At 40.1% G+C, this 13945-nt stretch overlaps 1 protein-coding gene across 1 annotated transcript in view; it reads right to left on the bottom strand.

Moving 5' to 3' along the window:
• Positions 1-13945, bottom strand: part of LOC149310541 (protein kinase C epsilon type) — a 433141-nt gene that overhangs the window by 91746 nt on the left and 327450 nt on the right. Inside the window, exons 9-10 of the mRNA XM_089529148.1 lie at positions 11481-11692; positions 8376-8549 (exon numbers count right to left, since the gene is read on the bottom strand). Of these exons, the coding sequence (XP_089385274.1) occupies positions 8376-8549; positions 11481-11692 (386 nt within the window). The remainder of the gene's footprint in view (positions 1-8375; positions 8550-11480; positions 11693-13945) is intronic.

The following is a 13945-nucleotide window of genomic DNA, read 5'->3' on the forward strand; positions in this document are numbered from 1 at the left end:
GGCCTCAGGAGTTGGCACCCTTGAGAGATTGTTAGTGCTGTAGCATCTTTTCAGAGGTGATACCTTTACTCAGCCTCCAGCTAGTGACTGTGAGTCACTATTTTAAATTAGTATGAAAGTCCTGGCCATTGATTGGGGCCACCAACTTCTGACATTGATGGACCATACATAGTGAGTGGCTATGAGTGTAAATTTGGAAGTCTCCAGTCGTTGCCTCACTAGACAGCTAAGCCACAATGTCTCAGCCTCATCCTAGTCTCCAAACCTCAGAATACTCAAAAACAACCTGCCATATGAGATTTTGGTAATGAAGATTGAAATCATGCATGCAAAGGACAATGATCACTGATATAACTCTGTTAAAATGTTAAAGAGTTATTGGTCTGTGTAGGGAATATCACCATCGTTACAACATATTAGAAAGAGATGTGGATTAAGAGCAACTTTCAAACACTGTGATAATCCCCCCCCCCCCATCCTCCCTCAGCTTAGAAATGCAACTTTACTAAACTTAGCAGACCACCAAATTCCTTACATGCTTTTGTGATGGTCTTTTGCCTACAGTCCATAAAGGGATTTCATATCAGAAATCTTAAATGGGGAATCTACTCTGGAAAAAAATGAAGAACAGGAACAGCAATGGCTAGATTTCAGCCCAGTTTCAAGGTAGACAGAGTTAATTTCATAGAAAGAAGTTTTATAATAAAATAAAAGAATTATGTACAGCTTCAACTACATCTTTTTAAAAAATAATCAAGGAAAATTCATTGGATTTTTATACCATGAAAATCTGTGACAGTAGCCATGTTGATATAAAATATTAATCCAGAAATCTTCAGACTTTTATCTTAATAGTAATGAGCAAATGTGTTATATGCTTCCCAATCACACATGTTTGGCTTCTCTAGCAAGTGGGAATGTCTAAAGCAGGGTTGAACACCGTGTGGCCTGCCAGCTGTTGCTCAACTGCATGTCCCAGTATTTTTCATTAGATGAAGCTGGCTAGAACTCATGGGAGTTTCAGTCCAACAACATGAAGTACAATTGGATGCAAACCACAAGAAAGAAGATTCCAATTAAAGCTTCAGAAGAATGTCCTGATGATAAGAGCTGTTTTACAGTGGAATGGAAAGTGATGGTCTCTTCTTTGTTGTATGTTTTTGAACAGAAGTTGGATAACCACCTCTCAGGGATGCTTTAGCTGTGGATCCTGCACTGGCAAGAGGTTAGACTGGCAAGTCAGGCCTCTGCCACTAAGCAAACAGATTTTGGAGTTCTTCTTAGTCCTGGTGGTCAGTTAAGAGCTGTCCAGTGCACAAACAACTCACATTCAAACTAGTGACTTGGTGTGATATTTTTTTGCATTAGTCTGACAGTCTGAGACTGGGAAAAGATATGAAGCACAGAATCAGAGTTGGAAGAGACCACAAGAACTATCTAGTCCAACTCCTTGCCATGCAGGAACACAGAATCAAAACACCCCCCAACAGATGGCCATCCAGCCTCTGTTTAAAGACCTCCAAAGAAGAAGACTCCACCACTCTCCAAGACAGTTCCATTGTTGAACAGTTCTTACTCTCAGGAAGTTCTTCCTAATGTTGAGGTGGAATCTCTTTTCCGGTAGCTTGAATCAATTTGCTCCAGGCCCTATTCTCTGGAGCAGCAGAAAACAATTTTGCTTCATTCTCAGTATGACACCCCTTCAAATACAGTACTTAAACAGGGTTATCATATCACCTCTTAGCCTTCTCTTCTCCAGGATAAACATACCCAGCTCCCCGAGTCTCTCTTTATAGGGCATGAAGGCTAAGGACTAGGGAAGTAAATTTTCCTCTGTTGCTAACCTCATTGCACAGTTCTTATTGGTATGAGGGTGATAATGGGTCATGCTCATGGACATGATTTACTTTCTTTGCCTCTGCATTATATAAACTTTGGCAGTTCATCTTTTATTGGCCTCATTCTGGAGGTTGGGTCCCCAGTTCAGAGGCACCATTTAGCCAGTGATAGGAAGTTTAATTGCTGGCTTGGAAAAGTCTGGGTAGAATTGTTTTGGGGCCAAATTCTACCATTACTTGTGAGGAGAGGCTGGATTTCAGTGAAAGGATTGGGATGCTTATCTGCTGTATGCCATCTCCTGCATCATTTACTACCAATAAGCCTTATGCTATAACAGTAATGTTTGTCAGTGTTCAGCACCAAACAAACTGTTGGCAAGACCTGTAGGTGCAGCCGTTCCCGATTTCACTCAACTTTACTATTTTATGGGCATCAGAAAGGCTATAATTTGCCCATTACTGGACTAAAATAACTTTAAAAATTATATAACAGAAAATATAGTATGGAAATGCTTGGTTCCAGAAGTATTTGGGATTTGGGGGTATGTTGAAATATTTGCATAAACATAATGAGATATATTGGAGATCGGACCAAAATCTAAACATGAAATTCATTTATGTTTCATGCATACAGCCTGAAGATAATTTCATACAATATTTTGATAATTTTGTGGATGGAACAAAGTTCATGTGCACTGAACCATGAGAAAGTAAAGGCATCACTTTTTCAGTCGCCCATGAAAAAAGTTTTGAATTTTGGATTTCAGACAAGGAAGACTCAATCTGTAGTACATTCAAACCCAGACTCCTTGCTAGTCTCTTATCACAACAGATTCTGCAGCAGAATTAATAGGTGGCTTAAAGATCCTGGTCTGGGACTGACATTTAAAGGAGAGGTTGAAAGTAACATGAAGCTTTTCTAACCTGGTTAAGACTTCTGGTTAAGTGTAGAAGGAGCAGATCAGCCAATGTACATTTTTACAGATTACCAATTAGCCAAACTTTTTTCTTGGTTAGCTTTTGTGTGAATGGAGCCAATGGATTTCCAGAATCTTTCATAACTCTCTTAAAGTGTTACACTAATATCAGAACTTTCCATATACAAAGTGGCAATCTACCTGTCTAACACAAATGTCACTGCTTTATGTCCACGTTCATATTAAACATGGGCACAAATGTCATTGCATTTGGCATTCTGTGCACATTTAGAATTAACATTTTCATACTTCCTCACACATATTACTAGGGGGCAAATCCTGTTTTTCTGTCATTGTGCAGTCCTGATGTACACACAAAACAGCACTTATTTAAAATGTGCACAGTTAAAAGGCATAGAACTGAAAAATGCATTCTAATCAAATAAATGCACCGTTAGGAAATATTTTAGTAATGCACACAATATTCAATAATGGAAGGGGAGGAAATCCTTATGTGAGTTCCAATGGGAATAAGGATCTGAAAGAAAATCCATATCTAAATTCAGAAAAAATAGATCCAAATTGGATTTTCACATTCTTTGTTGGTACAGCTAAAAAGTTTTTAAATAGCTTTAACATTTATTTTAAAGTAGTTCCTTTTAATATTTGTACAGAATTATGTAACCAGCAAAGAAAGAGAGAGAGAGAGAGAGAGAGAGAGAGAGAGAGAGAGAGAAGTGAAGGATTTTTTGTATCTTTAGTGCCATCTTCTGGTACTTGGGGGACAATACAGAGAAGCTATTAATACATTCATTGCAATGGTGGTTAAATCAGAATATTTGCTGGTGGACTGTGTAATGCCTGATGCACTGGAACCAAATTCTGTTTTTCAAAGTAACTTTTTATAGCTAATGCTTTTTTTACACACTCAACACAATGCACAATAATGGAAACAAATCCCATTACAAAGTTCACACTAAGACTAAAATGTTCTACAAATGATGTACCGGGGATGAGCAACTGCAGAGGTGACAGGGCTATTTTACCTCCATCCCTACCACCAATGGGTTGCACTGTTGCATTCTGGCATGTGAGAAGTGATGTTGCCTCACTTCCTGATGCCACTTTGGGCTTTTAGTTTAGTTTAAAGGGGATTGAGGGTGCTGGGGAAGAAGAAAATAAACTGCAGCAACTGTGGCTGGTTTTGAATAATTTTGATTTGTTTTCCAGTAAACCATCACCCCAATATCAGTGTTAAAGTACTTTTTAAAAAATGGGGGGGGGGGATCTAGGACTTTGAGGGTGTCAGGGGGGCACAGTTTGGAGTCCCAAGGGCTGCATGTAGTGCATGGGCCGCACTTTGCCCATATCTGTGCTATAGGAGGATGTGAATGTGAAAATTCCCATCAAAATTTAAAAAATAAAATTGAACAGCAGTGCAACTTTCTATGAAACACATCTTGGTAGATACATAGGTCACAATTAAAATAGCCTTCCCCACCCCAGTGACTTCCAAATGTTGTGTACCACAATACCCATCAGCCTGAGCCCTAGGAATCACCTTGGTGACAGTCCTACTTTCATTTCAGGGCCTGAGTTAACAATGGATTTTTATTAAAACCTTTGGGACCTAGCTGACACACTTTCAAATATAAAGTTGTGCAGTTTTAAACTGTTTAGAAAAAACACCTCAAAATGGAATTTGAAGAAAAAGAAAAGAAACACACATTCAAGCTAATGGATGGAAGCATGCCAAACAACCTGCAGTACAAGTTGTACTGCAAAAACAACCAGTATCCTCAACCATTGATCAGAACAGAGAATGCAGTAAAGAAATCAGAAAAAAACTAGTAATGAGAAGGGCAGCTGTGAAACAGGATCCTAAGGAGTAAAGATATACAGCTGAGCACTAAAGCTAAAATTGTCCAAGCCATCAACATGTATGGATGTGAAAGCTGGACAGTGAAGAAAGCAGATAAAAAGAAATCACCTCAGCTGAGATGTGGTGGTAGTAAATAGTGTTGAGAATACCATGGACAGCCAAAAGGACAAACAAATGAGCCATAGAACAGATCAGGCCTGAACTCTCCCTGGAAGCCAGGATGATCAAACTGAGGCTGTCGTACTTTGGTCACATCATGAGAAGACATGAAGCACTGGAAAAGACAACAATGCTGGGAAAGGTAGAGGGCAGCAGGAAGAGAGGAAGACTGCATGCCAGATGGATGGACTCAATCAGGGGCCTGAACCTACAAGACCAGAGCAGAAAGGTTAAGAATAGGGGGTCATGGTGATGTCTCATCCACATGGTTGCCATGAGCTGAAGTCAACTCAAAGGCAGGTAACAACAAGTCTCAGCCATGGAAATCCACTCCAGGGAAAGCTAAGAAGAAGGCAATAGCAAATTTCCTCTGAATCAATCTTACCAAGAAAAGCCTAGAATAGGACTGCCATACTTTGGATTTGACTTGAAGGCACATAGCAACAACAACAATTTTGAAGAGAAGGGGAAAGGACTGTATCTGTCTCCACATCCACTAACTAAGTTTGTACTAAAGAGCTTAGTTTGGCATTGCTATCAGTTTGGCAATGCTCGGGCTTACCCCCCACTTTAATGCAAGCTTGAGCCTGAGCTACCATGGACTATATTTGGGGGTTATAGGAGTCTGAAATATCTGAAGGCCAACAGGTTGAGAAAAGCTATTAAAAGTAAAAGTGAAGGTTTCCCTTTTGGCAAGGTTGTCAAGTCGTATCCAACAGTAGGGGTGTGTGTGCTCACCTCCATTACTAAGCTGAAGTTCCAGCATTGTCAAAAACAACTCTGATCATGTGGCTAACCTGACTGCAGGGGACGCTGTTATCTTCCTGCCAAAGTGGTACCTATTTATCTACTTGCACTTTTTCATGCTTTCAAATTGCTAGATTGTCAGAAACTGGGATTAGTGATGGGATCTCACTCCATCCTGTGGTACTTGGGCCTTGAACTGGCAATCATCAGAGTCAGCGGCTTAACTGCTGAGCCACCGTGTCCCATTGTTAGAGTAAGGATGACATATAAATGTGTTTTCAGTTCATGTTCCCTTATAAATACATCCCATATATTGTAATTTGGATAATTATTGTTTTTACAAAAAAAAAATAAAAAAATTCCAAAACCATTTCAACAAATATTCATCTCTAAACATTGTTTCATCCCCTCAAAATATGTATTGTAAATGTACCTTATGACATTTTAGAGCTGAGAACTGTCCTGTAAATTTTTAGGATATGCAAAAACCACTAGATAACTAGGGTTCAAAACAACACTGCAGAAATAATCCAGTTTGAGATTGCTTTAACAATCCTGGCCCAGTACTAAGGAATCATGGGAATTGGAGCTTATTGTGGCATAAGAATTCTCTGACAGAGAAGGCTTAATGTCTCACAGAACAACAGTTCCCAGGGCAGTTAAAGTGGTCTCAAACTGGTTTATTTCTGCAGTGTGTTTTGGAGCTAGGTTAAGGTCTGTACATTAGTCCGGAAGATGCAAATGCAGACAGTTCATAACAGACCTTACAAAGATCCCCTTCCAGAATGTCAAGAGACATGAATTTTATTGAGGTATTGATTTCAGATAATATATGTGATAATTTTACTCTGAAAGCGCAAGTGAAGAAGAAAGTCAGATATCCCTGGAAAATCCACTTTTTTTAAAGAAGGGTTACATTTTTTCCATTCAAACATCTGAAGCATAATCCAGGGAAAGATTCTTCATGGTTATATTCCCAAGAAATTACTGGGAATCCAAATTACACACAATCAAGTCAAATTTTGCTGCCTTCAGCTAAATTTAGGCCTGGTACAGACTGGTGCTATGCACCGGCCTGGAGCCAATTTTAGGGCTCGGGAGATCAGAGCATCTGCATGCTCCTGAGCCCTACCACACTCTGCCAGTGCCATCATGGCTCGCCTCCATCCACACGGGGGCCTAAATCCATGGTGCAGCATTCAAAGGGCACCATCAGTATGTCATAGGTGTGCGCGAGGGTTTGAATGGCGCCCTGCATGCACCCTAAAAAGAACCTGCTGGGAGCGGGTTCTTTTTAGGGCTCCCGGAGGCCGCACCGTTTGATTGCTGCAGCCTCTGTTGGAGGCAGAAAGGGATTGCATCTGCCACCCCTTTCTCCCCGTCTGTCAAGCCCCTTAGTTGCTAATTTATGATGGACTTTGCCCTATCTTGTTAAGTCTTCCATCCTGTCATTTTAAGCTGCTCAAGTCCCTTATCATGCTAGCTGATCCAGTTTTGCTTGACACTGACTAAGAATGAGAATTTTCATCGAAGCCTGACTCAGAACTGATGTGTTTTTTAAAGCCCTCACAGCTTTCTTGAGTGCTCAGATGATGCTCTGTAAGAATCATAGAGTTTGAAGGGATCCTAACGAACATCTAATCCAACTTCCTGTCATGCAGGAATACAGTCTAAAACGCAACTTCTGTTTAAATACACCCAATGAAGGAGAGTCTATAATTCACCAAGGAAGGATATTCTACTGTCGAGCAGCTCATAAAGTCAAGAGCATCTTCCTAATGTTTAGGTGGAGTGTTTTTTGTTTGTTTGTTTGTTTGTAATTTGAATCTATTGGTTTATGTTCTAGTTTCTGGAGCAATGGAGAACAAGGTTCCTTCATCTTCTACATGACATCCCTTCCTATATTCAAAATTGGCTACCGTATCATCTCTCAATCTTGTGTTCTCCAAGCTAAACATAACTAGCTCCCTAAGTCATTCTTAATAAGCTTTGGTTTCCAGAAATTTTACCATCTTGGTCACCCTCCTCTAGACACATACCAGCCTGTCAATATCATTTTTGAATTGTGTTGCCCAGAACTCGACATGATATTCAGGGTAAGGTCTGACCAAAGTAGAACAGAGTGCTATTATTAATGTCCTTATCTAGGCACTATATTCCTGTTGATGGGGTCTGGAATTGCATTGTTGTTTTTGGCTGCTGCATCACACTACTGATGTATGTTTAGCTTGTGGTCTACTAAGAGCCTAGATTATTTCAACATCTATTGCTGTCCCACCCATACTTATCTGACATAAACATGCCCTGGTTGCTTCAGTTTGCTTTCATAAGTGCAATGTATCTGACAGGTGTGGAAAATTATGGCCCTCCAGATCTTGTTGGTTTTCAGCTTCCATGAGTCTTGACCAGCATGCCCAATGGTCATCAGTGATGGGTACTGGATTCCAATAAAATCTGGAGCATCACAAAATCCCCATTTGTGTCTCAGGATTTAAACTTTTTGCTTTTTCCCTCTGAAAGCAGTACCTCCTCCCCCCAAAAAAGAAAGGTCCTCCAAATCAGCTGTACATATGCTATTATTTCCTTCATCAAACAGATCACAGGATTACTTTTCCGGATATGCATCCATTTATTTATTCCATCCAATTTATTTCAGCATAAGTAATATTGTATTTCTGATGCACTTCTCTGAACTGTCTTTCATGGACTAGCAGATAGATTCTTTGTGGAGGACTCCAATTCCCAGAAGCTCCAGACAGCATGACCGACACAGGTATAAATCTTTATAATCATTCACCCTTGCCAGTAAGAAGAAATATTTAGTTAACCCACCTTGGTCTGGAAGCAGCAGTAAAGTTGTGTTAAGTAGGGATGTTTCCGTGCTAATGCCAGAATCCGTTTTTCTGTCATCGTGCAGTCCACATCATCATCTTGCAAGATGACATCTTTCTTTAGAACTTTTACTGCATATACTTCATCTTTGCCTTTCAACTCAGCTAGCATTACCTAAAACCAAGTAAAAAAATCACCATTAATTCACTCATCAGTGTACCTATATTTTACAAACTGAACCAGGCAAAATCAAATGGAAATGCTACATACAAGACAATATTAAAAGGAAACTAAAAAGACTGCTAAAATGCACTGGTATATACGGGTGGCAAACAATCCAAGGTAACCCAAGCCTCTTGCAAAAGCTAATTTCCCCAACATCTGAAATATGCTGACTATTGTTGAGGTTCTCCCAGTTCCCCACCCTCATTCTCTGGGTAACACATCAGACACAATGAGGTAATCTTCTTAGATGATACATTTGAAGTATCATGAAAGAGCTGAAAATTGTTATTAAATTTGTCATTATTCGGTTTGATCGCCCATTATGGAGAAGTGATTAAAAGATACTTTGCCAAAGGTTCCAAAGTAATTTTGCTAACTTTGGATACTACACAGTTTAAATCGGGTGGCTGTAGGTGGGGTCATCTGTTACTCTGCCTGAGGAAACAGAATGTCTTCGGCCAGTCGCAATTGTAGACATCTCAGCCGTACAGCTACGGTACTTTAGATTTCAAATGATCACCATGCACCTTGTTCAGAAAAGTAGAAAATAATCAAGTTTCACTACAAGCCAGCAGCCCAATGGAGCCAAGAGAATGAGATTCAAGATTGCCACTTCCATTATCATTAAATCACCTCTACAACTCCTCTTTATGGTGTAGCAGTAGGAGGCTGAATAAATAGACTTTTTCATGCCTTGTTGAGTTTGCATGGCTGACAATTTGAAAAACAAAACCATTTGACTTTCAAAATGGGAATGTGAAGCAAGGATTGCCTTCAGGGAGAATAAATGTCATCCCTCCTACTGAGCACTTTCTACACTCAGGTACAGCAGCAGAGGACACCGACTGTATCTTAGCATTTCAATTGACACACCTACTTTCAACTTAATAAACATAATGCAACACTGACATTTTAAAAAATAAAATAAAGTAATCCAATTTAGAAATGAGAGCACTCTACACAAATTTAGGCTATATAGAAAATACACTGGTATCAATTATGACTAGTTCTTTTCAGTGCTAGGATGCCATCTGTTACTTTTAAAAAATGTTCAAAGAACCATCAAGTTTTGATATAAGGGAACTTCAGAAACTGTTACTTGTGCAAGGAGACTCAAGGTTTGAGCAGGGATTTAGATCTTGGTTTGCTGCACCTAAATCCTTTACATCAAGTGTGTGTGTGTGTGTGGAATATATGCACAGCTACCCAGATCTTTTGGACTCCCATTCTCAGAAGCTCCAGACAGCATGACCAACACAGGTGTAAATCCTTGTAATCATTCACCTTTGCCAGCAAGAAGAAATATTTAAAATAATTTTCTCCCTGTTGCAATTACTCTTTCAAAACCCCACAGTTTTGACAGCTATAGGCAGATTAAGACAGAGCTCTGCACACTCACCCAGAACACACACACACACACACACACACACACACACACAATGTGTGTGTGTGTGTGGGGGGGTATTCTCAAAGATGGGATTTTCTGCACAAGATGTTTTTCCACAGAAAAATGTGGATTTTTCTTGACACCCCTGGAAACTCTCTCTCACTCTCTCTCTCTGTGGTGTGAGTTTGCGTGTGAGTGAATGTGAATAAAGCCAAGAAGAACACAGCTGGCTCAGAGGACATATTGCTATAGAAGAGAATTCTACTTTGTACAAGCAGATGTCTGTTTTATGAGAGGGTCTCCTTTCCCCCTTCCTTCTCTTTCCATCCTGTAGCCTTTGTCAAACATACTTCATTGACCTTCTAGAGTAGATTTTGTGTGGGACAAGGCAGAATTAATTCATGGAATCAATTCATGCTCTCTTGATAAAACGAGTCCTACCAGCAGAACATGAGCTTAGCTCAATTCTGCCTTTGGAAAATGTGCATGGTATAGTAAGGTTGGACCACTTCTGGTAAACTGGGGCTCGTTTTTGTCCTCTCCTAGTCCTTGGTGGGTCACATGCTCTCCAGCCCCTTCACCATGAAAAATGGTTTGACTGAAAATGATAACTATTTCCGGCCTAACACCGTGACCAGGGCCAGCTGGTGATTTGGAGGGGCAGGGCCAACGATTCCACTCCTGGATCTGTGACTGCTACTTTAGCAGCTGGCCCAAGATGTACAGGAACTCTCTTGGTATAAAACCTCTCTGTGTACATCTCCAACACCAGGATTGCTCCTGCAGTACTTGGAAATAAAACTATAAAACTGAAAGGAAATTCAGCTCCCCCATCGGGAAATGGATCCACTGCTGGGTCCTGCTCAAAGCAATTCTGAAATAGCCTTTAAATCAGGGGGTGGAGAAAATTCAGCCCAGCAGTCTGCCAAAGTCCACCAACCTCATTCCACCTTTTTGGAGGGATGAAACTGGTATGATTTTCAGGTGATTTTTTATTATTTTTATTTTATTTTATTTTATTTTGGTATTTAAAACCATGCAGGAAGCCTCCATCACCATAAAACGAGTGTGGAGAAATAGCTCCACAATCCCTCCAGAATTCCTCACCATCTTCAAACATCTCTGTTATTGTCAAGAGTCCCTCTCAAAATGATGTCTGGAAGTCACAATTTTGAGAAGAACTCTGAAGAACACCAATATTATTGGGTAAGTGTGACCTTCAAGTGGGTTAGAAGGGACTGGTCCCTGCTTTAAATAGCACATGGCCTTTCTGAGACTTCTGAGGGAGCTTTATTTGCCTCCACCTCCCGCATTTGTTTGTCATTTCTTCAGAAGCCTGTTGGCCCTGGGGGTCATGTACAGACCCTGATAAACTGCACCATGCTTACTCCTATACTGGCTCTAGCAGGCATCTGCAGGAGCATTCACAACCTCCCTTGTTCCTTTCATCATGGGATATTTTAAACACAGAGAACAAACAAAAGGCTATTCACCTTCCCAAAACTGCCTTTTCCTAACACTTTGATGAAGTTAAACTCTTCGAGGCCCATGCGCTTCGTCTGTGGTTTGACCTCTCCATTTTCTCCATTCTCGCCAGGAGTGTTGAGTTGGTTGTCAGTTGAGGTTGTTGCTGCTCCCCTGTGTTCTTCTCCTCGGTTATCAAATGACAATGCTTTCCTAATGTTATTTTCAAGCTCTTTAATTTCTGTGAAAATATTAAATCAATAATGAAAAGGACACAAAGGTAGATAGGTAAATTTTTTTTTACAGAAATCACAGCTGTGTCTGCAATATTATATAAATTCTGGAGAAAGCATAAAAAAATGAGGGCTTGGAAAAAATGCTCTTTTTGATTACAACTCCCAGAATCCTGCAGCCAAGAGTATCCATGTGGGCATGAGAATCTGGGAAGTTGCAGTCCAAAAAGATAACTTTCCCAATACCATTTCAGATGTTTTTGCATCCATTGTGCCTGAAACCTCAAAACAGGGGTGGGGAACATGCAACCTTCCAGATGTTGCTAGGTTGCAACTCTCAGCGTTTTGTACTATTGGCTACATTGGTTAGGGTTGGTGGGAGTTTGACTCCAACAGCATGCAGTCTCACCACATTATTCCCACTTCTGCTTTAAAAACAATTGTTGTAGCAAAACCCTTGCCACTAAGGACTGTGGTCTCTTGAGGTTTAGTTTAACTTCCACTTTTATAATTTTTGAGGTGTCAAGGGAGCTGGAAACTGTGGGGCCTTGTGGGAAAGTGTAAGTCTGAGACGAAAGGCAAGCTAGAGGAACTGAAGCCCATCTAGGGCCTTTTCACACTATACAATTATAGCACTTTGATTCTGTCTTAACTGTCACGAGAACATCCTATGGAATTCTGGGATTTGCAGTTTTGGGAAAGGTTATTTAGACTTCTGAGCCAGAAAGCTTTAATGCCTTACCAAACTATGCATCATAAGAAGTAGCCATGGCAGTTGAAGTGGAATCATAGTGCTTCTGCAATAGCACCCTTTTCCTTCAAGACTTCAAACCTTACTGAGTTCCCTATTTCTGTTTGTCTCTCCAATCATTGTTGTTGCCTTTCCAACTTATGGAAACCGCAAAGTGAACTTATCATGGGGTTTTCTTAGCGAAATTTCTTCAGAGGGGTTTTTCCATTGTCTTTGTCAGAGTCTAACTGTTCCTTACTGTTGGAGAACCCAGTATGTATGTTGTGTGTGTGTGTGAGAGAGAGAATGGCTTTTCCATTCTAGAACACTGTGAGAAATGTCAGGCTCCCCTTTTTCACACAAATACTTTAACGGTTTACCCTTAAAGCTCCTAGTCATGAAAGCGCCATCTGGTTCTAAACAACCGTTAAAGGGACAGAGCTCGTGCTCTCTTTTTAATGAGGTTGCCCTACTCTCTATGAGTTGCTGCTAATGGATCCCATGTCAGTGGTGACTCCTTTCAGGGTTTCTGTCCACACTATCGAAGGTGCTGAATCTATTTTGAAGATAGCACCCAGCACCTTGGATAGTTTTTTTAAAAAGGGAAAACACAAGCTAGATTCATCACTACACTGCCACACAAGCCACAAACTGCCACTAGTGTGCATAGAACAGCTCTATATTTGGAAGAGCTACGCTATGACCCTGACTTCATCAGCATCAATATGTTTCTTGTGCTAGCCAAGGCTATGGCAAAAAGCTTAAAATACCCAAAACTTTTAAGTTAAAAAGAACAAAAGTGAAAAAAGCACTCCATAATTTAACACACAGTAGCCAAAGTTATTGCCAAGCTAATATAGAAGGTAAAACATCTTTCAAGTTATAGGTAAATTTCTAAGTCATCTACATGAAATCAATTTAATACTTTGAGTTTCCATGGCAATTTGTGGCAATTTACTCTTACCCTCTCTTTCTAATCATTTTTGCAGCCAAGACAAAAAGGGTCACTTTATATGTTACATAGTCACTGGTTTCACTCAAAAGAAATTGAATTGATCCTACAAGAGAGTTTCCACTTCCATTTGTCAGCAAGGGTGTTAGGAACCTGTCTCTGGGGTTGCTACGCAAAGGACAAATTAGTATGTGATGCACAATGTACTCCACCGGACATTGGCTGCAAATACATAGTCTGTTTTCAAAAAGCACCATATTATGGCATCCATCAAAAACTGTGGTTATTACATGAAATAGCGGTTTAGTGAAGACAATATGTAGGGTAGATGGCTTGAGTTTGATGAAATACATGGTTCTAAAATGTTCTGTTTTCATAAAAGAGAACCATGGAGAGAATTTTGAGATCCTAATTGATAGTAGATCCCTTCTTGAATCTATCCAAAATAGCCAGTCCCTTAATTGCCTCTTGTTCATGCACAAGACAGAGTTTAGCTCAGGAAAATTGTAACTATTTAGAAGTGTTTGTAACCTCAGTTTCCAATACTGATTGTTATTTATTTCCATGTAATTTCCACAG

This window comes from Sceloporus occidentalis, unplaced genomic scaffold (genome assembly GCF_023333645.1).
Source record: "Sceloporus occidentalis isolate IW3139 unplaced genomic scaffold, rSceOcc1.0.p SCAF_6, whole genome shotgun sequence".
Classification (NCBI taxonomy): Eukaryota; Metazoa; Chordata; class Lepidosauria; order Squamata; family Phrynosomatidae; genus Sceloporus; species Sceloporus occidentalis.